Consider the following 24,779-nt stretch of genomic DNA (forward strand, 5'->3'; position numbering starts at 1 on the left):
ACCTCCTAGTACTGAAAAAAAATAAATATGTGGAAAAAAATATATAGCTGAAATCCTGAGTGCACTACAGAGAATGAAAAAGCTGCCATTCATTGCAGAATACATATTTTATCAATTTTATGTAAGTGCTAAGTATTCATTCAGTGCTTTATTTTAACAACTCACAAGATAAACTTTAAAGCAAATTCTTTTTAAAATACAATTTCTTCCAACAAGAATATGTTCATGAATCTGGTGGAAGCGATGGATTCCCCAAGGGACAAGAAGAAAAAATAATTTGAAAGTGAAGAACTACTAAAAATCACAGACAGTGTTGTTATACTTTCTAGGAAATTATTTTCCCATTCAATTTCCCCATTTTCCTTTTTTTTTTTTCTTCTATTTTTCATCCATCTGTCCTGATCTACCTTCTTGTCCAGGAATATACATTACATTTACTTTTCTGATTTATTTCTCATGAGGAAGTTAGAAACCTGGGCCATAAAATGGAGAGACACTGAAGACTAGTGTTTATATATAACACTCAGCACTTTGCAGAGCATTTTATCAGTTTAAAATTCAGCTCTTTATCCAGCCCTCCACCAAAGCTCTCTGCAGGATTTAACAAAGTGCAAGATAGGAGTTTGAGTTTGACCCGTGCTTTATAAATCATGCATTCCCAGGCCTTGTTTTTGGAATATGAGATTCTGTACTCTTAGGACTGAGGTTATATTGGAAAAGACACCTGATGGGTATCAGTCACACCAGCTTTGGAGAAAATGACAACTGAAGTTCTTAGGTTAGCTTGTGTTTTACAACTCAACGTTTATGAAGGCAGACTTTCTTATTTCTTAACATATAAATGCAACTTCATAGGCTGTTGTCTAACTGTTCAAAGCCATTATTGTATCTGAGAAATAATTAGGTTTAATGGTTTAATAGGGCCTCAATATTCTTCTATCATTTCCTTACTTTATTAGTCACTATTTCCTGCAAAGAATCTCACAAAGGAGTTTGAACAAGGCTAATGTGCCTAATGACAGATTGCTTTCAAGACTAATATCAAGGAAATTTCTTCCTACCCTGTGAATGAATCATCGTTATTTCGCTGCGGACTGTTGGACAGATACATGAAGTGCACTTTGCTTTAAAGTTTTCCCAACATAAGGAATGATCTTAGGATCAAAATATCAAGTAAAAATACTACACTGTTAACAGATGCTCAAATTAGTTTTGAAGAATCCCAAGCACTGTTTTTTTCAAAAACAAAGAAAAGATGTCAGAATGTGTGGATCATTTGCTTTTTATCACAAAGACATCCTGAACATGCTTGAAGTGGCAATAGTTTCATGGTTTGCTATGACATTTACTACTCTTCTTTTCTTGACTTTTTTCCCCCATAAGAAATACAGTCCACTGCAGCAGCAGACAGAATATGCATTAAACCACCACGTGGACTCCTAACATAGAAATGTTATCTTTCTGCAGTGATCTTGAATGAAGAAAAGTGTCTGACTCCAATGGCGGAATTCTTTTTGAGTCTCCTGTGACTCAAAACAAGTCCACAGCACTGACGACTTACATAGCTAAGGCTATATTTTCATATTATTCTGTACTCTTCCGTTAATCTAACTTTTCTTTGTATCTCAACTTCTGCAACTATTTTGCAGAAAAATTGAAATCCAAAAAAAACTCATCAGTGGCCACCAAGGTCACCTTTTTTAATGCACACCAATTTTAATAAGAAGGCAAAAAGGTGTTTTTACCCTCTTTAATACCTTTTGTTTTTGTTCCTTCTCAAAAATAGCACCACGTTTCTTTTTATTTGCCTTTTTTTTCCCTGTGTAGCATCCAAAATCCTTTTTTTTTTTTCCTGTATTAAAACCTTTTGTTTTTCAGAGACAATAGTTTGGCTGTTATTGCAAAACTAATAATTGTGAGTTGGCTGCAGCTGTACATGTTGTATGAGCTGCATTACTGCAAAATTGCTACCACATCTCAGGCAAAATTTCTGTAGGCAAAATTTTGTTTTAGCTAGGTAAGTTTCTGCCATGTTATACTTGCATCCACTGCAGTGGCTTCTTTTTGGGAAATGAAATATGGTTGGATGAGTTGTTGCTTATGATTAATCTAAGTAAGATGAATACAAATAAATGTACTGGAAAACAAAAATGAAACTGAAAATATAGAGTATACTTGTACACATCAAGCAGAAGTTGTGATCTGAATGCTTCTGAGAGAAACATAAAGAACATGAACTTGGTTATAGTCGATTTTTTCTTTCTAATACAGAAAACAATGCAGTCTTGCATTTTTATGTTGTGGCACATTTTAGATTATTTTTTTTTCTTTTTTGACCTTGAGAAATTATTTCTGATTAAAATGTGTATGGATAGAATCTAAAATTAGTAGAAAGTATCTTGAAGGCATCAAAAGATGCAGTATAGGACTGAAGTATCACTGATTATCTAGACATATTGTTTATGGTGGAACAACCAAAACTTTGCCCCACCAATACAACTTTTTCCTCCTTTGTTTTTGCAACCACTTTTCAAGAGGCCAAGGAATTATTACCTGTTTGGCTGTAAAGGCTGATAAGTCTTCTTCATGAAGAGAGGGAAAATTCTGAGATGGGTGCTTTTCAGAAAGCTTAGTAATTTGACAGGATTGTTTAATGCAAAATGCACTAATGAGATGTAGATTATTGGACAAATCTGAAACCGGATACCCAGGATAATGGTTGATGTATTTGTCACCCTGCAGATAACTTTTCTCCTGAGCTTTCTCCATAAAAGTAAACTGGACAAAGTTTTTGCCCAAGTTTTTCAGCTGAAAAAAGCAGTTGAGAAGAAAAGCATAATCCACCACATTGCCATAAAGAAAGCCCAATATATGTATTTTAACATAGCATCAGCTATTTTTTGTTAGGAACTCTCACCAGATGAATGACTTAAACCTGTCATCAGCAACTGCAATGCCCAGAGAACCAACTGTGTGTGAAGGGACTGAAGTGAAAATTCAAGAGTGTCCTGTGGTCCTTCAGGTAAGATTTCATTGAGCCAAGAATGTCATTTATGATATATATTTATATAGGAGTTCTTGTCCCAGCTGTACTCATTGAACTCAGTATAATTCATAATTAGTGTATGCATATGTTTTATAAATACTTTATATATGCTGGCTGCTCCAAAAGTAATGCCTCCTGCTCTATTATGCTGGCCCACAATATTAGAGGCAGATGCTGGTGTTATGGCAGTAGGGGCTGAACCTTCCCATCAATATCCAGTTGCATTTTGTTGCCATGTGACAGATGGCAGCAGAGGGGCTCTTTGACAAGATGGACTCTGGCATGGAGGTGCAGATGAAGAAAAGCATGTCATTGAATTCCTCCATGTGGAAAAAATGGCATCCACTGACATTCATCAGTACTTGCTGAATGTTTGTGGAGATCAAACAGCGGATGTCAGCATAGGGAGGTGGTGGGTGGTGAGTTTCAGCAGTGGTGACACTGACAGTGGGTCACCTCTGCTGGTGCAGATTGTCACACGCGCAGCATGCAGGCTCTTGTTCATCTCTGGCAAAAAAGCATAGTTAATGGAGGTGACTGTGGAAAAATAGTGCTATGTAGCTGAGAATTTGCTCTGTCAAACAGTGTTATTGCCCTCTTTGCACCTGTTGTAGCTTCCGTGGAAATAAATACAAGGCATTACTTTTGGAGCGACCTCTGTATATTCTTTGACTGGTTTTTGTGTGCAACATGTAAATGCTAGTTCTGTTACAAAAGTTTACATAGTTTTATAAAATAAATGATCCATCAAGGAGATTTAATTAATATTGTTTGGAAACAATGAGCTAAGGCATCATATGCAGTAGTTTTAAAATAAGACACGTATGAAGTCCAGTGGGAAAAAGTGTATGGATATCATCCTCATAAATCTCTTATCTGACTGATAAAAATATCCTGCCTTGTCTAGTTCTGTATGTATATGGTACCAATTACTTTTCTCAGTTTGGCAGTAGGATAAAGAGGGATACTGGAATCACAGAATGGCCTGGGTTGAAAAGGACCACATATGTTTTTAAATCTTCCTCCTGTTTCTTTCACGTAGAATTACTCACATGGCCATTGTAATATCCATTCCTCAGTTTGGTATTAAAGTAGGTTTAAACTTCATGCATTATATAAGCGAGCGATGTTCACCTCACTAGGCTCATTCCAGTTCAGATAAATTAAGGACATCATGTATTCCAATGTTTTTCAGGAATGTTGTTCTTCATTTATGCACCAAATGAAACAGGAAGGCTCACTTATTAGCCACATCTAGCTGTAAGATGGAACTAAGATGGTGTAAAATATGTTGCATCAATTTCCTTATACTGTACTGGGTTCTTCAGAACAACAGCCTGACAAAGGTGCTTAAATGAGTTGAAACATTTTCATTTGTAAGTCGAAAAAAAAGCATGAAAAAATGAAAAACAGGATGTATCCTGCCTTAAATTCTAACTTCACTCATCTTTTTGCCATCTACTGCCTCCTGTAATAGGCATTTTATGACATTTTTCATCTTGAAGTTCTGTGAACTTCATTTACTTTAGAGTAGCAGTTTCATTTCCTAAGTTGCTTGCTGTATAACTTTGCTTCTTCTCTCCCTCCTATCCAGTCAGATTTTTATGACGTATCACTCTGGGTCTAACTGAGATGGTTAACTTCCTTCCTTGTGCACCACATGGTACTGTGCCTTAGATTTGTGACCAAAACTGTACTGATAAAACACCAATGTTTTCACTGCTGAGCAGTGCTTGTACAGCATCAAGGACTTCTCTGTTTTTCACTCTACACCTGTAGCAAAGTGGCTAGAGGTGGGCAAAGAGGCTGGAGGGGACACAGCCAGGACAGCTGACCTAAATTGACCACATTGATATTTCATGCTAAGCAGCCTTTTGCTCAGCAGGGACACTGGGGGAAATTTTCTGGAGCTGTAGCTCTGGGCCAGCATCATTTTGCTGGTAGCAGTAGTGAGTGAGTGCTTTTGCATCACTTGTTGGAGTTTTTTCCTTCACACAGTGTGCTGTCTTCATCTCAGTCTATAAGTTGTTCTTCTTTTTGTCCCTTCAATTCTTTCCCTCACCTCACTGCATGGATGCAAGCAAGAGACTGGGTGGGTGTTAGCTGCTGGCTGTGGTGCAGCAGCACAATATGAGCTGCTACAGCTTAAATACCCTTTAGCATTTACCTCAGAATTCAACCTGGTGATTTTTAATTATTTTTTTAATCCTGAAGAAGTAGGTTGCATTTTCCAGTCCCAAATTCCATTTGGCTGCCTAGTCACATTTCACAGAGCAAGCTGTGTGAAGGGTGGTGTTATTCAAGTGGCTATTTTATCCCTGATGGGTTTGATGTTGTTTTAACATGTGAACTTCAATCGTTTTATACACCAGTATTTTATTAATTTCTCTCATTATGTAATATTTATAGTATGCTTTCTAGAGTAGACTGATTCCTCTGCTGCATATAAAACATTGTGTCTTAAAAAACAACACCTGAGAATATCAAGGAAAAAATAGCAAAGAGACGGGCATTTTAGTATATTAATAGGATTTTGTCTCAGGTCTGGATCACATGTACTCAGTTCTGTATGTTTTTGCATTAGATACATCATGAATGTTTCCTTTTCATGCAGTCTGTGTAGATATCCAGTGCTTGGTAACTGTGAACAGCCCAGACTCTGAAAACCTGTGACCTTCTGGGGAGATTCAAACAAGGGACATTTTAGGCTAGACTGTATTTTCAATATTTGTTTACTCCATCAAGAAATTTTAACTCCTCCTAATCCCTCAACTTTATAGCTTATTGACATTTTTACATTTTCTTTTTGTAATCAAAGTGTATTTACTGTCAGTAAGAGAAGGAATGTTAATTAATTTGGGGATGAACTGGGAAAGCAGTACATTTAGAGCCATTGCAAAACCACTTAGAAACTCCTTTGTCCACTTAGAAAAATAGTTCAGACTCTCCTGGGTCTGGCAATAAAGACAAAGATGACAAATAAGGCTCTTACACCTGGGGAGCAGATTCGCTTTAAGTCACCTTCTAGACATCAGTTCTGTCTACATCTAGTTGCCATTCTGAAGGCAAAAAAAAAGTGAAAGGAGCATGTGTGTGGGAACAATCTTGTCTGATGTAAAGGCATTCCAAGAGAATTGGACGTGTTACCACTCATCTTTGCATTAGGGACTGTGCTGCAGTGATGCCCAAGCTGAGTGATTGTCCTTGATGATCCAGGGAATTAATGAATGCAGTATTACAAATTATTTTTGCCTTCAAAAAAATGCAGCTGGAGTAATGGGTGTTCTATTAGTTGAGCCAGTGCTATTTTGTCCTACATGAAATTTGTTGTTTTCCTCCTAGTTTTTGTTTTCCCCAATATTAGAAAAAACGATTGTTAGAGGATACACCATCCCCTTTATTGCATGCATTTCATTCTTCTAGCACTACCTGTTTATTAATGGTAAGTTGATATGAAGGACTGGGGGATTTTCCAGGAACAGAGCCAATTATTGCTCAGGTGATTCACAGTAACTTGCAATAACTCACAGTGACTTTAAGCTGTTTCCTGGTGGCCACGTGTCTCTCATCCATAATGTACATCTCCTAGTTCCTCGTCATAAACACTGATTTTGTGGATTTAAAATAATCTTCTAGCTGATAATTCACTGTAAACCTACTCAAGGATGTGTACCTGAATATCAGGCAACTTGCATGAATTGTCCCATGCTTTTCAACAGATTATTGAATACTAGAGAGAGATACTTCGAGTGTCAGGATGTCAGCTGAAGCAGTGCTAATCACTGGCAAATAAGTGGCAATTGTGCTTCTCCTGGTTATTTAATATGGAGACAGGTACTGAGCCGAGTAGGAAAAGCTCTGGAATATCCAGTTATGAAAGTCTACAGAGTGGCAAAAGAGTAGAATATGATTTCTCCTCTTCAAAGATAACCCTGTCACAATCTGATAGGCTGGTGGTTTGTGTCATTAATATGATTACGCTTTCTCCAAAATTACTGACACTTAGTTATTCAACCCTCTAGATACATTATAAAAGTCAGTGTTGGACCTAAAAAGGAATGTGATCTAAGCATAAGTTAACGAAAGAAAGGTTGGATTTTCACTTAATAAAGAGGGTAGGGAATAGCAAATAGCTTCCTCTCATCAGGATTTCTCGTGTGCTTCTGTCCATAGAGAGCAAGATACAGCAGAACTCAATTCTAGCATCAGACCTTGTTATTAAGATAAACATCTGGCATTTTGTTTTACCAACAGATGGGAAATTCATTAAAACAAACAAGACACTGTGTGACATTGCATTTGACTGAACTCATCTCATGTCTTAACACTAGGGCAGGTAAAATACAGTTCATATTTACTGTGTGTCCATGCGTATGTATGAAAATAAATTCTTCATTCATGAAGTTTTATAAAGTTATGAAAAAATAGCTAATAAATGGAGGGCTGTTTGAAGTCTGGGTAAACTTCACATGCAAGAGGAAGCAGACCCCTCTGTACTACTAAAGTGTGTTTAGAAGAAAAAGAGTTTAATAGCCTCTGTGTAATTAGTCATCTTCACCAAGTCCTTCTGGTTTTTTTTCCATGCGTGCAGAACAACTTGAATTTACCAGGAAAGCTTACAAACTGTGCACCAAATGTGGAACATCAGTTTGTTCTTTCACAGATTTGTCATTGTGAGCTGTGAATGAGCATTGATTCCTTGGGGAAAGATGTGTGAAGGAAGAGCTAAAGCCAGTGGTACTGCTGAAGAAATGGCTGTAATAGATACTACAGGTAAAAAGACAATTTAAAATAAGTCTTTCTTAAATCTTTTTTTTTTTTTTTAAATGAGATAGATTTTTGCCCCTCATCTTCACCTTTTTATGGAGCTAGAAGAAGTTCCTTTTCAAGTAAATGCTCACATTTATCTTTAGAAATCCATTGCCTTGATTTTGTGCCTTCTAATAGAAGAATTAACTGTTAGTAAAAGTACTAACATTGAACAAACTTTCTGGGTTGATTTTCTTTTTTGTATTTTAGCAGGCTCTTTTTCATTTAATATGTCTCAAGTAATCCCTATTACAAACTAAGAATGAATTGCAGCGTGCATAGATACTACTTTAAGTATTTGTGAAAAGGGAGAGGAATGGACTTCAAAGGCCAGAATTCTATATTGTCAAAAGTAATGATGTGCCCAATTTGAGAGCTTAATTGATGTAATTGTATGTACAGATTATACTGGTTGCTGCCTAACTGACCATTACTTATACAATTTTTTTAATCTATGTATGCAATGGCAGTCATTACACAGGTTAATTAAATGCTATCAAAAATCAGGGTTGGTGTAAGGGTTGAATTAAATAAATATGAAGCTGCTGAAAAATTATTAATTGGTCAGTTTTACATGCAAGATGGTATGTATTTCAGAGTAAGCTTTTGAGGTACTTTTACACTATTACTGTTAATCATTTTTACTTTGTTCACTTGATATACCTGTGAGTATGTAAAGATTGATTATTCTTCATACATTTAAAATAATTAGAAGAAAAAAAGACTATAGGGACTGTGAAACCATTTTATATACTAGTTAGTGAAAAGTAAGGAAAAAAAGATTTGAGATTAGTTTAAAGATTTAATAAGCATTACAAATGCAAATGAATTTCCTATTCAATTTGCACTTACATTTTTTAATATCATTAATTATTAAACAGATGCTAGTCATTTGTATTCTGATCCATTCCGACTTGTGACCCTCCCAAAATATTACTGTGTTGAGCTCCTGCACAGTAATTGGATCTGTGTCTAATCATTAAAACTTATTGTGATTCAAACTGGAAAAATGTGTGTGTTCAGACGTTCCAGTTAGTTCCGTGAGAATTCTGAAGGCATAAATAGAAGTGAGCTTCTGACACAACATCCAGAGTGCCTGTCTGTGTTTGCAGAATGGCTAATGCCATACCTAAAAACGATCTGTTGGCCACAGCTAGCTGATTGAACATTGAAAAACTGAATGCAATCAGTGCCAGGAACTAGGCAGTACAAGCAGGTGACTCCAAGCTCATCCATTTGCTCCCTGCACTACACCAATTAATTAATTAATGAAGCTTAACACAGAGTGACAGACAGTTTTGGCAAGGAGAGCTCAGAAGCAAAAATTTTCCATCTCCTCTAAATATATAACTGCTGTGGAGAAGATAGTCCTTTATGGATTTTGTCTTTGTCTGCGTTAATTTTAAACGTGTAATTAGCTTATTTCAGAGACCAGCGAGATTTCTGACCAGCTGAACTGTAGTTTGTATTTCAAGAGCCTCCTGAGAGTAGGATAAACTGCAGTCAGCCCTTCTCTTCAGTGAGTGCTTTGGCAGCTGAGCTACAAGGTAAAAACAGAGGACACAAAGCACCTACCCTGGTTTAGAATAAAGGTCCTGTGTCTGATTTACTTCTGTTCACATGTTGGAGCCTAACTGTAGGGACTTAGGAGAAAAATCTCTCAGAAGGTTACGTATGGAATGAAATCAAGTACCTACAAACAGAAGTACTCCGTGAAATGTAAGCTACTTTCTCAGCGTGGGGGTCACTGCTTTGTTGCTAAGTGCCTTCGTCTAAATCCCTTCTTTTTGCACAGTTTCTGTTAAAGTAGAGACAGATGCAAACTGAATTCCTGCTGTACCTCTGACAGTCTCCATCAAAGTTATTTTTAAGTTTAGAAAACAATTTTTGCTTTAAACTGTTTAGATCCATGCTTATCTTATTCTTCTTATTTTTTCATTTTTCCTCATTTTCTTCTTCCAGTATTAATTCTTCCTTTCTTTGACAATCTTTATGCAGCCTTTACCTTGTTCTAGCAACACTTGCACACTCAGATAATCAACACCATTTGCCCCTCTCTTAAAATGGTAATGTTCAATGAAGAGTAGTAGTTGTTATGTAGATATAACTGTAGGGATTCTTTAAAAAATGCCAGTGTCATTTCTTAATCTATTACTATGCTTTACTATTTCTATGCTTTTGCCAGTAATACTGAATTGATGATCTAAGAATGTATACACTTAGCTAACTTTAAGGAGGGGCATAAATGCTAGATACTGCTTGGAGAAATAATTGATGGGAGGGAAGGTAAAACAGATGTATCCCTACTGCAAAGTTATGGCACTGGGAAGAATGGTCATTCACTGCATCAAAGATAAATATGTGAGGGAAGTCTAGGAAGGCAAAGCCAGGCAAGATGAGGAGGAAAAGAACCCCAAACCTATTGTAAGCAGTGGGAAAAAAAATACATCATTTTTAAAATGTCCAAATTCTCAAAAATTTCTGTCATTGGTTTACCATATAAATGAATGAAAACCTCATCCAGCAGCACCTGAAACAAAATGGCAGTACAGTTTTTGAGTTGTGAATTTAACTTCTTCTGTACTTGGAGTGTTTTTAAATGTTTTTCTGTGTATTAATAGGAGAGAGATTCTGTCAGTTATGAAAACAGCTGCACTTTGTTATTTAACCCTTTCAGTAGCAGTGGGAAGTTTTTGGTCCTTAATGTGGCTCCTGTGTATTATTGAATTATTAATTCTAGATCATTTTAAAATGCATTGCTAATGAGACCAAAGTTCCTGTATTGATGCTCTTATTCAGATGAAATTCATTGTATCAGCATTAACTGTGTGGGACTTGGTTACTTGGAAAACTCTCTACTCTTTGTAAGTAAATCACTGTGATTCAGAAACAAGTTTCAAAAGGTTCGCTCTAGTTAAACTACAGAGAAATTACACCTTTTAATCTGCTTTTGTGACATTACATTTTTTTAAGTTTCATGAGCATCTGATGCATTTACATTTCAGCGTTGCACTCCGTAAACACGATTTGAGCTATACCATAACCCTGAGTTATAGTGCCAAAAAGCCATTTGTAGCTTTAAAATCTGCCGTCTTCATACTATAAATACTCACTGTTGTCACTGAAAAGAAGTAGATGAATGAGTGTCTTTTATCTCTCTCTTGTTAAAGCCAAGGTTTTAAAACAATGTATGCTTGGCATTATGATATAAAATGTTCTGTTAAAAAAAAAAAGGGGGGGGGGGGGGCGTTACTGAACATAATTTTTCTATCCTTTCTCTACTGAAGAGAATGGTAAGATATTAGTCTTTGTTGCTTGCTGTTACTGTTAATGCACTACATCCATGCATTGTGTTTGAATTAAGGTTGCTGTGACATCAAAAGTGAAATTTGATTCTACTGAAATCTGTGGAATCTTCAAAACCTACAAAACAACAACAACAACAACAAAGAAAATATTTGACTATCAGTAACAGTTTCTCTTCAGTGCATAATAGAGTCACAAATAGCTTATAAGGACCAAAAAAATATTGCAAAGGATATGCTACAGAATTCATAGGCTTGCTATTATATCCATGTTCCCCACCCAAAAATCATGACTTTCTGTAAGAACAGTCCTATTCCTAGATTATATAGCCTCACCCTTGGTGAGAATGCATATGCACTGCCTTAGCAAACATACTATGGTACATTCACAACTGTGGATTTGGGGTAATTAGCAAGCTATGACTCAATGTCTAAGTATTATATTACCTCATGTAATACATATGTTTTCTATACCTATATAATGTTATATAATATATCACAAAATAGTTTTATAGAGTACTCTATTTTACAGAGAGTCAAATGTTTTTTTCTTTTGTTAATAATCCACACTGTTGCCCATTCTTCAGCTTTTCCCTAGGTGAGTTTAATAATTTTCAGAATTTCTTGAAGTAATTTCTGATTCGTCAAAGACCATCTTCATCTAAAAAGGTAAGATTCATGACCTTAACAAAATTCATTCTCAAGGCCCCCCAGTAGTTTCAGAAGGCATTACTGAAGACATGCATCAAAAGGCAGCCTCGTAGTCTAGTCTTCAGCTTTTGAAAAAATCTCAGAAGTTTTGGTGTTTGTTTTTCCTTTTTTTAAAAAAAAGAATGATAGCATTCTTTTCCCCGTAAGTAACTGAATAGATACAAAATCCTTGAGGGAAAATGGATTTCACACTATGCTGAATTAAAAAAAATTGCTTTTATGTAATTTTAGTTTAGTTAAAGTAGGGTTTCAGTAAAATCTCACAAAGGTTTTTTACCCAGATTTTCTTCTCTCACTCCTAAATTGTGCACCTCCTTTGTCCTTCAGAAATGATAGTTCAGTCCTGTTGATATTGCATTCCAACTCACTTTTAGAACAAAGAGTTATTTTAAATATCCAGAGAGAAATTTTCCGCATCTATTGTGGAAATTTGATCGTTCTGCAGTGCTACCACCTACCACTGTGCTATCATTGCTGTTTTTATTAGTTTCTGACACATAATGGTTAGAACTCAACCTTTTAAGTTGTTCTTTAACTAACATCTAATACATCAACCAATGGGTGAAATAAAATATAGGTGGTTTTCACTGAAAAGGTAAGTTTAGAATAAATTCTTTGTTCTAATGTTATAAACTTCATCATTGCCTTTCTGAAAACTCAAGAAAAGCAGATGAAAAGAGTGAAAATAAAACTACTGTTCTCCTTAATGTCTGCACACACTTTAAACATGACAGCTGGTTCTTTGTTTGCAGACATCTGCAGAAAGCTAACAGAAGTCTGAGTTTCCTGTGGAGAGCAACTTTCTGTCTGAGTGGCGTGCATTCCACTCCTCCTCTGTACCATACAGCCAGAAAAGATGGGTTTGGAGCTGCCTTCCTGTGAAATGGCTGGCTGGTGTGTGTGACAGGCCATCAGAGGGCTGCCTCCAGGGAAGGAAAACCATTGAGTAATGATTGCCTTTCCTCCAGGGAAAAGCTGTGCCTGTCCTGTCTACCCTTTGTCCACTTTCACGTAATCTTTAGGAAGGTAATGTACCTGAGTCTCTTATTTGGCTGCCACGTTGGATTTGAATTAGCCATTGGATGTAAGAGATGTGGGAAGGACCAGCAGGTAGGCAGGCTGTTGCACTTACATCAGCCTTAATTCCATAGATAACGAGGTAGATTTTCTGATTGTTTTCATCGATTTCCTGATAGTTTTTACTTATTAGGATAAGAGCTTTAAGCACTGGGGACGTTAATAAAATGCAGTAATAACATCTTCACTGCCTTCCGAATGCTAGGATAGTTTATGTAATGAAAAACCAATTTTCTTCCCTTTTTGTACATCTGCATACTTTCATGGAACTTCATTAGGACAGTAATATTCAATTATTTGCTTATAGTTGAATCTCTCTAATTCTTCCTAACTCTTCATATTTTTAAAAGTTATTTCCCATAATATTGCTAGTTATACTGACTAGTTACTATAAATCCATACTTTTCTATGAGAAATATAAGCAGTCAAAGTGTTCTATTGATTTTATGATACACTTAGAAATGCACTGTTATTTATGGATTTAGGAGTATATATATTAGAAGCTGTTATCAGATTTAAATGTTTTTGAAAGTCCAGATTTGTTCATACCGTTTAGCATTTGGACATAGTTTTGGCCTGGAGAAGTTCTTCCCATACAGATTTTTGACAAAGGGATGCCCTGAGAGTCACTTGAAGAATAACATTGTCTCCATTGGGGAAATTAAGTCTTAGAGAGCAAGTTAAATTATGCATTTGAACAAATGAGTTGTAATGTTTGGTCCTGGCTAAAACGGAAGAATGGAATTTATCACAGTCTTTATAAATGAGGTGACTATAAATGCATACAAATACACGTAAATACAAATCTGATGAGCAGATGTTTTGTTCCCTTTACTTAGTCTGAACAGAATAATATCTCTGTATTTACCAGAGGTTTATCTTCATGAAAACTTGTTCTTAGTTACAAATCACTTTTTTAGTATTTCAGGCTCAATAACTGGAAAGGTATTATTTCCACGTCAGGAAAATGAATAACAGCCTTTAAACCAGCTATTCTGGTTCACATAAGAAGCTCCATCCTGCCCGTGGTAGTGAAAGTCTGTGGAGGATGGACTAAAGAGCTCATGAGCTAATGGAACTCATTGCAGACATAAGGTATAGAGAGATATTTTAGTATATTTTGTGTGAATGTTTTGCAGTATAAAATATTTTTCATGTTGTTAAGAACTTTGTCAAAGATTTTGGTTTCTAAGGACATCAGTGAGATACTGATCAGGTAAAGTAAGCAGATGCTATATTACATTATTTTAAGGGCCTTAGCAAGATACTCTAATATGCATGCAATTTAAGCACCAATATATTTTGACTGACTAAAAATCAAGAACTATGGCCTTTAAAAAGAAGGAAAAACAGTGATAGAGATGTGCATGAATAATTACAGATAGGACAGCAAACGGGACTGATAGTTCCAGTGCTAACAAATCCTGAGGGTAACTGTGAAAACATGAAAAGAGCAAGGAGCGAAGTACTGTTTGCTTTAGAAGCATTTAAAATTTAAATGGTAATTTTCATCCATATGGATAAGCAGTCAATATGTTAGGACGTGGTCATGCAGAAGATATGTCATCAGATCTGAAGCCATTGTATATGTAGCAGAGGATTTTTTTGTTTTTTATTTTTTGACTTTGGAGACATTTTCATCAAAACTGCACTGGCATTATGTGGATTAGAAGAAACAGCAACTGGTGCTGATAACCTTAATACTGTGTAGCCTGTTGATGTGTTATGTAGCATGTTGATGGTGTTGACATCATGAAGTAAGACCAACTAAAGATAATGAGTAATGCTCCAAGATCAGATTGGAGAGATTATCTAAGCATATGGTGTATAATACAAACTGTGTACAATACATATTTCTATCCCAAATATGGAAGGCAGAGGAAAAGCAACGATTTTGTAGTTGAGTGTTATATCAGTAATGACTGTTTTCTGCAGTATAAGATTAGGCCAGATTTTTACACGAAATATAAATGAAAGATGAGATATCCTTATTATGGGTAAACAATATCTGAACCATCTGTTGGCCATAATCAACTCCTTCCTCAACTGAATTAAATATCACTTCGTAAGATGCATTCAGCTTAGCATATACATGATTTTTTTTTTTTTTGCATTCCACTAGACTATTTGATGTGAATCTATTTATTTAGTAAGCTTCAAATCATGAGAGAAATTTGTGATCATTTATTTCCCTTAATTTTTCACCTTATATTTACTCAGAGTTGCAGCCCATAGGAAATTTTTCATTATTGCTTAAACTGCCATCATCTGAGCAGAGATGTCTGTATGATCAACCAGCTGCACAAAGACGTGTGCTCACCTGAGCTGTTATAAACCTGATCAAGGAATCTATGCATCAAGAAGAACAATTAAAGAAGTGAAGATACTAAAAAGGAGATCAAATTGTCAAAAGATGTTCCTGGTATCACAGTGCAGCTTACAGGACTCAAAGCCCACTGGAAATACATGGAGATTCAAGGATTGATTTCTTTACTAGATTAGTTCCACAGACTCCTGTAGTGCAGTCACACAGTTGAGAATTTCAGTGGACAATCTGTTGGTTTTTTTTGTTTTGTTTTGTTTTTTGTTAACAGCAATCATGCAGTCCTGTTCCACTGAATCCAGAGTGAAATGAATAATATGGATGAGAACATATAGACAATAATGTGTAGTTTGCTTGGTCATTCTAAAACTCTCTTGCCATTGTGTGGTTTGTTTGGAGGCCATTTTATCTGTATGCCTTTGTCTGGAACAATCTTGTTTCCTGCTTTGTCAGTTTTATGGTCTTACAGCTTTCTGTCCTCCCTCACCCCTTCATTAAGATATGGTCAGTAAAATTTCTCCCTGTAGCTGAAATTGTTCCTATTTCCAAAGAACTTCAACTGAGTGAGAGTCTCCTACTGCTTAAGAGATCGATTCTGCAAAGGAGCTTAATGAATGTATTCATGTGTCTCAGATGTATGCCAGGGCTCACACCTTTTCAAACCATTTCAGGGGATTTGAAGTCATACTCTCTTCGTTATAAAACGTACTATTTTATATATATAGTTAAATATATGTTATGAAAGGCTAGAGGAGAGCTGTAGCAACATCTTATAATAGTTAAGGAATTTAAGAAATTTGGTTTTGTTTTATGTGTGGGCAGGACTCATCCACATGATTTAAAAATAAGGTTGTGAAAAAAAAAAAAAAAAGTTGCCTAATAGAAGAAAATAAAGAAAATAAAGTAAAATAAAGCAGTTATAATTCCCTTCCCATCTGGTAGACCACATCTAGTTACAATTCTTGAGTATTGGTTAGCTCCCAGAAATTGTGTTAGAAAGCAATTATGGCCTTGCTGGCTGAGTCTGCAAGATAGAGCTGCCTTCCATCAGCAGATCACTCTTGTCTTATAAAGTGGAACAAGAACAAATATTTGTAGTTCTGGGTCTCGTGTGTAAATCAGGTGAATTGTTCACCAGGTTGGCATCTTTTTTAATATTTGGATCCTCTCTGTCTTTTACACAGCCATATCTGTGGTTTTGTTCTATTTTATTTCTTCAGAAGATTTTTGAAGGAAGTTTTTTTTCTCTATTTATAGTGTGAAGATTTTAAAGTATGACTAAACTGCAGGAGCAAAGGTCAATTGTTTGTGTATGCATTAAAATGAAATATTATCTTCAATATTTGCTGAGTTATTACTGTATTTAATGCATAGATCTGAGACTTAGGTCATTGGGGTCACCTGCATTGTCAAGAGTCACATACAGCTACCCGTGAAATCACTGCTGTCTTTTCCTCCTATATAACTTATGGCCTCACCCTGACCTGCAGCTGTTACATCTCCTCTCCTGAATTGCTGGATGCCTTTCCTGCCAGCCAGGTCCCGTCCACTGTCTGCTGATCCACAAAAAGCAGCTCCAGGGCAAGATGAAAGCTTTACTCCTTCTGCTCTGCTCCCAGGAGTGGAGGAGCACACTGTCTCTCTTGGCTCACCCTGTGCAGCTCTGGGAGTCAAGGGAGCTCTGGCAGAGGCCATGTGTGGAGCCCAGCAGAAGAATGGTTTCTGTCCAGGTCCAAAATAGTATTTCCGCATGTTTGGCAATCCATGAATTAGATTGACTTAATTATTGAATACTTCACATCTAATTAGTAATTCCTACGCTAGGAATTACTGATAACAATAACAGAAAACAGTTTTTTTATTCTTTATGTAAATATATATGTGCATTCCCATGCATACACAGTTCAAACATCTCTGCCTATCCATTCCTTGAATATCAGTTTCATTAATTTGGAGGGGGAAGGGATGATACGTGATATTGCAAAAACACAATGCTCTGTTCCTGAAATTTGTCAAATAATGACCTACCCTCAACCAGGATGAACTATGCCAAAGTGTCCAAACTACTGCTCACGTTCATACGTTGTTTGAGAAGTACTTACTCTTAAGTGTTGTTAGAATCTCTCTGGTTGTTTCTGCTACTGTCATACTGCATGGATCAAATCCAAACTGTTTTCTTACCAAGCTCTCAATAATAACCATAGAGGTTTGTGTAAGACCCAGACTGTGGGCCTTGGCTGAGAATATGTGGCAAGAGGTATGATAGCATTTCTTTATCTGCAGTGACTTCTCTTATATTGTTAAACGCCACTATTGTTTTAATTTTGTACTACTTAGAGACTTGAGATAAAAAACTATATTTTGGGTGTCTACAGCAGCACACATAATAATTAACTTTGTATTTTCTTTGTTTTATCTGCTAGGTAACCACAACTTCCAGCTAAATGCACAACAGGCTGATAAAGCTGTTTGTACACCGGACAATGAACTGCATAAGAGATGTAGTTCTGTTTGTTTCTTCAGGAAAACCTCCTAAGAGCAGAGAAGGTAATTAATCAGATGTATCATTCTACAAAAATTATACAACTTGCCAAGCCTTGCCAGATGGCCAGTGCATGTTACTGAAAAAGAAGGGACTATGATTTAAATGTACACAGTGAGTAAAATCCAAATCCTTTTGAAGGACTTCATCTACATTTAAATTTAGACTTCAACTATATTTAAAATTATAGTAAAACTATCTTTTCTAACAAACCCTATTTTAAATAATAATTTGGCTTAAGCCAATGAACTCCTCACTTTTTATTTGAACTTCTGTTTCCCTTTAATGGTATTTCTGGTATTATTAACATTTGCATTGTAAAATATCCTTATTGCAAGGAATTCGTCAGTTGCAGCTGGTTTCTAAACTCCTAAATTTCTGTTGTCTTCAATTGGAATAAGTGAAGATTATAGATGAAGGAAGCTGTTTATTCTGTGATTCTTTGGTTTTGAAAGGCAGCACCATCGTTCATCAATTTGGATATTCCTGAATTATATTGTAATTTGACTTAATGGAGTAATAATGAAAGACTGAGTAGGAGAAAAGGATTCATACTTATCCTCTGAAATAAAAAATAAACAGTAGGTATTAAATAGGAAGGGATATAGAAATTACAACAGATTTCATCGGTGTCTTATTCTCTAACAAAATGAAATATGCCTGTGGTAATTGGCGTCACCACTCATTTTTCAAAGGAGCGCTGTATGAGATTTCCCCGAAAAGAATACTGAATTAAATGACTGCATGTGAGGAGCACGGACAGAATTTCCCCCTCATTTGTTCAAGATTGAACATAATAACCAAGGAAAACTGATGTAGCTAACCGCTTCTGACTTGTGTAAATTGATACGGGATGGAGCTGTCATCTCCTAATCAGATTAAGTCTTTTCTTTGGGCCGTTTTTTAATCCAGGTTCTTCCATAAGGTTTTACTTTAGGGCAGAATAAACTGTTCCCCTACTAAACGCTGGTTTAATGAAATGAGCATAAGATAATTATTCACTGGTAACCAAGCATTTAATTGCGTGTGCTTTTGTGAATGCCTTTTCACATGTCCTTCACTATATTTGGGGTAGTATAAGTAAAATAGGGTCCAATCACTAATTTACTTTATACTTGGATGTAATACTAGAGCATGTTTGTTCTTTTGAACTGCTGTATTAAAAAGGAAAAGTAGGAATGCAGTCATTAATTTTCTAGCACTGTATCTTTTATATGAATTTTTACTAGTTGCCTTACAGGTTAGCCTCCAATTGATGGAACTCTTACTAGAAAATGTAGGAAATTAGAAAATGCAGCAGTAATACTTACAGCTGAGAGAGTAGGCTGACCTTTACTATGGTCGAAAACTTCACTGAGCTCTTCGTTGTGCTAAGACTCAATTATAAAATTTTCACTCATCCTAAATTGTCAGTGATAGTTCTCAGTTATCATTTACATTGCACTGAATTCATCTGCATTCCTGGTGCATTATGGATGTCAGCATTTTTCTCAGTGTACTGCTTCATACTTCAATTGGAGGCTTACAGTTTTATATCTCCCTGGTTTTTCAGCCTCTATGGCTTATAATATTACAATTCCCCTTATGCTAACTTAAATCTACCTAATATCCTAATAATACTTGAATTCTAAAGCCTGATTATCCCTTCCACTTCTGCAAGGGATGAAATGATGATCCTCTTTTGAGAGGTGATGAAAGAGCAATAGCAATAATCCTAGCTTTTTTAGGACTCCACCACAGCTTTGTGCAGTCAGAGGTCCCAAAGATTTTGGAAAAATAGACAAAACCAGAAGTAAATGTGAAAAACTACTTATTTCTGAAAGAGGTTTCATTACTAAAATGTTCAAACAGCAAGATATAATATTTGCTACATGAATCTCCTATGGTCCTTCCATTGTAGCTGCGGAGGTGAGTAGTCTGTGGGAATGGCATCAGTGATCACAAGGGAAAGAGATGCTCCACTGTGTTGTAGGGAAGGGCTAAGTACTGAATGCCTTTTCTCCTATATTCCAACTACTTTTCCATAACATTTGGGCCCAAGAAGTATATATACATATATTCCTTTCCTTTTTGAGAACCTTTTATATGAGAATGCAACAATCTGCAAATTCCAAGAGCCAATTTCATCCAGTTTTTTAATCTTCTTTTCTACTATGATTTATTTCTCTTCATTTACCACCTTATTTCTCTTTGCGGGCAGCTGTCAAAAAACACAAAATTGTTTGATCAATAGGAGACACACTACCTGACTGAGATTCATTTTTGTTTGAAATTATGTGGTAGTCTTTAGTCTGTAATCTGTAGGCCAACTCAAGATATGTTCTGATAATATGCATTCTCAGTATTTTCTCCTTTAAACTTGCTATAGTTTTATTTACCTAGTACTACATGTTATTGGTCAAAATAGAAACAAAGTATATAAAATTAATGCAGCCTTTTATAATTTTTTATTTTAAAAAGTACAAATCTTTATTCTTTCAACAGTATAAACAATCAGCAAGGTCCAGCTGCCACAGATACTGGTCTTTCTCCTCCCAGGAAATGGAGATTTGTTTGGTACAAGCATTCTACATACAGTCTAGGAAAGTTGTGTGGATACTATTTATTTATTTGTTGTTGTTAGGAGTGGTTTATTCCATGGCTGTGATACATCTGCAGTAGCTTTATGCAGTTCGTGTGCTATACACAGTTATTTCACAGTAATATGGAATTGGTTAAAAGGATTCAAGAAGTGTAATAAAGTCCATCTGAAAAGTTTGCACTAGAATAAAAGCAACAGTACACCTCAGAAACAAAGGTATTTTTTTCTTTCCCTTCTAGAGAAGTAACAGGTGATTTAAAATGTTACATTATTGATAACATTCGATCAATAGAATCTAAAACAAATTTTACTGACGCTGTCTTGGAATGAAACAAACCTTGTGCAGCTCTGCCATTTACTGTTGTACCAAGTAAGAGGGGAAGGTTGTGCATCTGTCAGCCTGCTTCCCAGGGTCTTTTGTCATCTACTTCGGGACTGCAACTTCAGGGAACTGAAGCCATTTGTAGTATTTTAATGCAGACTTTTAATTTTAATGCTTTTGCTTTAGTAGAAATTAAGCTGAAAATCTATTCAAAACAAATACAACACAAAAATCAAAGTTCTCTAAGTAAGTGAATAAAGGGACCTGATGTCAGTTTTTCAGAAGTATATATGAAACTTGCTCTTTGTGCTCAAATCCATTTAAAAAAAAAACATATAAATGGAGTTTCTTAATGAGCCAGGATTAATAATCAAAAGCTGACTATTACAAGTTCATTATTCTTCTATTCCCTCACTTTTTCATCTCATATGCAAATAAAATGCAGGACTGCCAAGTGGGTCCTGTCTAATCATCATGCTCAGTTACAATCTGATCTATTGTCTTCAGGTACATTTTTTGGTAATGTTGTTTTCCAGTGTGATTTAACTAAGCTAAAATTTTATGTGTAAAGAAATCCCTACATTATCCCTCCCTCTCCACTTGCCAAGACATGAGCAGTGATAATTCCTATTGAAAAGCAAGTATCTCTGGTTTTTAAGCCATAACAACCCAGATGTATGATGTAATTCTTCTTTTTCTCCTAGATGGCAAAGAAGAAATCCCAGCTATTTGAAAACCACAGGTGAGATTCCAGTATTTTAGATGAATAAGAAACCATGTCGTTATTAAACTTGAAAGATACCAACATCTCTGAGATTGACAGCATCCCATGGAAGATAGATTTCCTGCTGCTACAGAAACATAATGGTGATCCAAAGGTAAATCAGCAGTGACAGATCAGTGACCATATTGCACACTCAGCATCCTCAAGAGCACTGTGTTTGTCTGCATAGCTCATGCTTTTCTTATCTAAAGAGTTTTCTTATCCATAATTAACTTCAGGATTTGTTAGCCATAAAGTGTTTATTTGCAAGATGTTTTCAAGCAAAATAATAAAAAAAAAAAGCTCACGCTAAGGCTGCCTCCCTTTTTGTGAGTGGACTGCAGGCTTGGACAGAGTGGTGTATAAATTGAAGCCTGACACTTTAATGTTGCTGTAGCAGCTTCAAAACAAAATACACTGAAATCAATTATAGAAGGAGCCAAGATATGCATTGCAATATTGCAAAATATGTAAATACACCTCAGGAGCTGGTTGTATTTTTATCTTTATAGACTTCATGTGCTTACATTTCTACTGATAGAATAACTCAATTTTTATACTTATAAATAAGATTTAAAATATTCTCAATTTTAAATGTGAAGCCTTATGCCATGGCCTTCCTCCTTTGGGCTGTTTTTTAAAGACTATTACAGAGGGCGAGAAGTTGCTCTTTAAAAAATTCTGAGTGTTTTGGAATGTTTATTAATAAGATGTTAGCATCTGCATGTCTACTGAAAGACATTAAGAAAACAATTTCGTTCTGAACTACTGAATTTTCTTTTAAACAATGGCTGAGAATATGAAAAATATCTATGACCATTATGATACAATTATGATCACTATCTTTTGCTATTAATGTCCAAACTCCCAGTTTTTAGATTATAGTAGCAGTAGTCATCTCCCTGTTTCAGGCACTGGATAAGCAGTAAACGTGGTCTCTGTTTTTGGCAGATTGCTCAATATGTGATTAGCCAAGCAACTGATAACTTCCAGTGTCTGTGCACGAGCCCTTCAGTAGTTTTTTCACACTTGGCATCGTGTTAGCTACAATGTTTTTGGGAAAAGAAGCTGAAGTGGATGAGTGCAAATGATTAGTGATATTCAACAGCTATAACACATTCCAGAGCATGTAAACGATAGCAACAGCAAAACTCCTATATTCTCAAGGATTTATTTTCCATAAAATTGATAAAGAGGAAGACTCTCTGTGACTATCAAGCAGATTTGAACTTGAGAAGGGGAAAGAACTTGCTCAGTGCTGACAGTGTTATCTAGCGAAGTTACATATCCATTGTGCAACACAATGAAGTTGAGCTCACATACTTTGCTACATTGAAGTCTAAGCCTATTACCAAAAACTGAGCAAGCAAAAAGCATGGCAGAAAGGATGGCAGCTCAAGTGTACCGCTTATACCCGGGGAAATAAATAAAAAAGGAAAGCACAAAAACCAGTACCATAAAGCAGCTGTAGAGACAATTCACAGAACAGATCTTAAGAGAATTATTTTGCTGCTCTTGGGAGAATACATCTCAGAATTCCATATGATATACAGGATTTATCCAGAGAAAGTTTTGCATTTAGGAATATGTGAGTCTTTAACAGTTTGTGGTGCCTGTACACTTCCATGGGATGAAGAACATGTTACACTGCAAGAAAAACTCATGGGCCATGTAAGCATCAGAAATTCTGAGGAAATATTCTGTTTTTTCATGCTAAAACAAATTGCAGTGCTCAGGGTCAAGGGTGATGCAACATTACCTTTTAAGACTGGCTGTACCTTTAGTCAGCTTGAAATTCCAACAGTCTTTTCTGGGACTCTTTCCTGCTAAAATTAAAGAATTTTTTAAGTGCAGGAGAATCAAGAACTAATCTTAGCTGATTATGTGCTTTTTGTTACCATGATGGTTAAGCACTTCATAGTTAAGCACTTCACAGTTACAAGCGTTAGCAGTTTTGCCCCAAGATGGCTGACTGACTTCTGAGGCTTAGTAATTCAGTTAGTAACCTCTCTTTTTGCAGGGACATTCTGCTGTCATTGGGAGACTAACATGTTAAGAATTCAGTCCCCACTGGGACATTAGCCTGGTATTTCAGAAATCCTGGAAAGCAACATTTTGAAGGATCAGCACTCTGTTCATTATTGCATCATTTAGGAGAGTAGCTTCCCTGCAGCTACTGCCTTTCCTCTGGGAATACAGGAGATTCAAGTCAGTATGAATGACCCACCACATACTGTGCTTTTGAGAGATAACCTGCATAGAAGGAATTTTTCCAAAGTTCCATTTGAGTTTCACTTGAAGTCAGGAAGATGTCTGTAGTAATTCTGTGTGGCTGTTATGAACTGATCAGTCTGAATAAATGGTTCTCTCTGTGCATCCTTGTTGTTATCCTTGTTGCAGAGGATAGAAGGCATGCAGGCAGATTAGTAAGGCATAGCCCTTTAGTCACTGTGGCCTGTGTATCTGGAGTACAAGTAGAGTGAATTCTATCCATGCTTTACTCAGCAATATTTCACTCTTCCTGACACAGCTGGATTCTAAGCAGGGTGTGGTTGAAATCTGCCCAGCTGAGGTACTGTGGGAAGAAAGCCAAAGCATCTATACATTAACTGTGAAAATAACATGTAAATATCTGTAAGAATTCTTCTTATCTGAAGGTAATCTCCGTTTCAGAGGGACACTGCTATGGAAAATCTATACAATTCCTGTGTATTCTCATCCAAATATTAGTAGTAGTATTAGAGAACAATTAGTTTGAGCATCACGTTTAATTAACATTCCAAACCCTCTCATTATATTCTCTTGTAAAGGAAACGATGATTCTAAGGTACGTTCTATTTTCAAAAGACATATAGAAAGAAAACCTAATGTTGTCTCCTTTAAGGATTATTCTTGCTCTTTTTCATTACTATTAGGTCCTGAAAAAAGTAAGGATACTAAATTAGGTGACTTGAAAAGATCTGAAATACATCAGTAGTTTCTTTTTCAAAGATTAGACTGAAAAAGCTACTATGATCATACCTGCAAGAAAAAATGTTATAACACTAAAAAGTTATCAGATAGAATTTTTACTTGTCTTTTCTCCTTTGTTGTTAAAAAAAAAAAAAAAAAAAAAAAAAAGAAATCTTTTGAGATGAATGTGGACCTAAAAACAGTGAAATTACTCAAGAAATATAATAGAAGACTTAACCTTTTGACTTCAGCCAAATGTCCCAAAATCTACTGAAAATGTTCAAGGTGATTCAATGAACTGAGATCAAAGCTAACAGCTCATCCACAGCAAAGAGTTGAAATAGCCCT

General features: G+C 35.9%; 1 protein-coding gene across 21 annotated transcripts in view; it reads left to right on the plus strand.

Moving 5' to 3' along the window:
• The window catches only part of LOC116237840 (uncharacterized), a 202,483-nt gene that overhangs the window by 171,706 nt on the left and 5,998 nt on the right, over positions 1–24,779 (plus strand). For 7 of the 21 annotated variants that reach the window (XM_090140146.1, XM_090140142.1, XM_090140143.1 and 4 more), the window contains 8 exons: positions 2,908–3,022; positions 7,301–7,382; positions 7,638–7,819; positions 11,748–11,829; positions 12,624–12,981; positions 13,869–14,043; positions 17,695–17,818; positions 21,421–21,458. In XM_090140146.1, the coding sequence (XP_089996272.1) occupies positions 2,908–3,022; positions 7,301–7,382; positions 7,638–7,723 (283 nt within the window). In that variant the 3' untranslated portion in view covers positions 7,724–7,819; positions 11,748–11,829; positions 12,624–12,981; ... (1 more) ...; positions 17,695–17,818; positions 21,421–21,458. The other 14 variants (XR_016466558.1, XR_016466561.1, XR_016466565.1 and 11 more) reach the window with 12 other exon arrangements.

The sequence above is a fragment of the Phasianus colchicus genome, chromosome 5, assembly GCF_987193195.1.
Source record: "Phasianus colchicus chromosome 5, bPhaCol1.hap1.1, whole genome shotgun sequence".
In the NCBI taxonomy this organism is placed as follows: Eukaryota; Metazoa; Chordata; class Aves; order Galliformes; family Phasianidae; genus Phasianus; species Phasianus colchicus.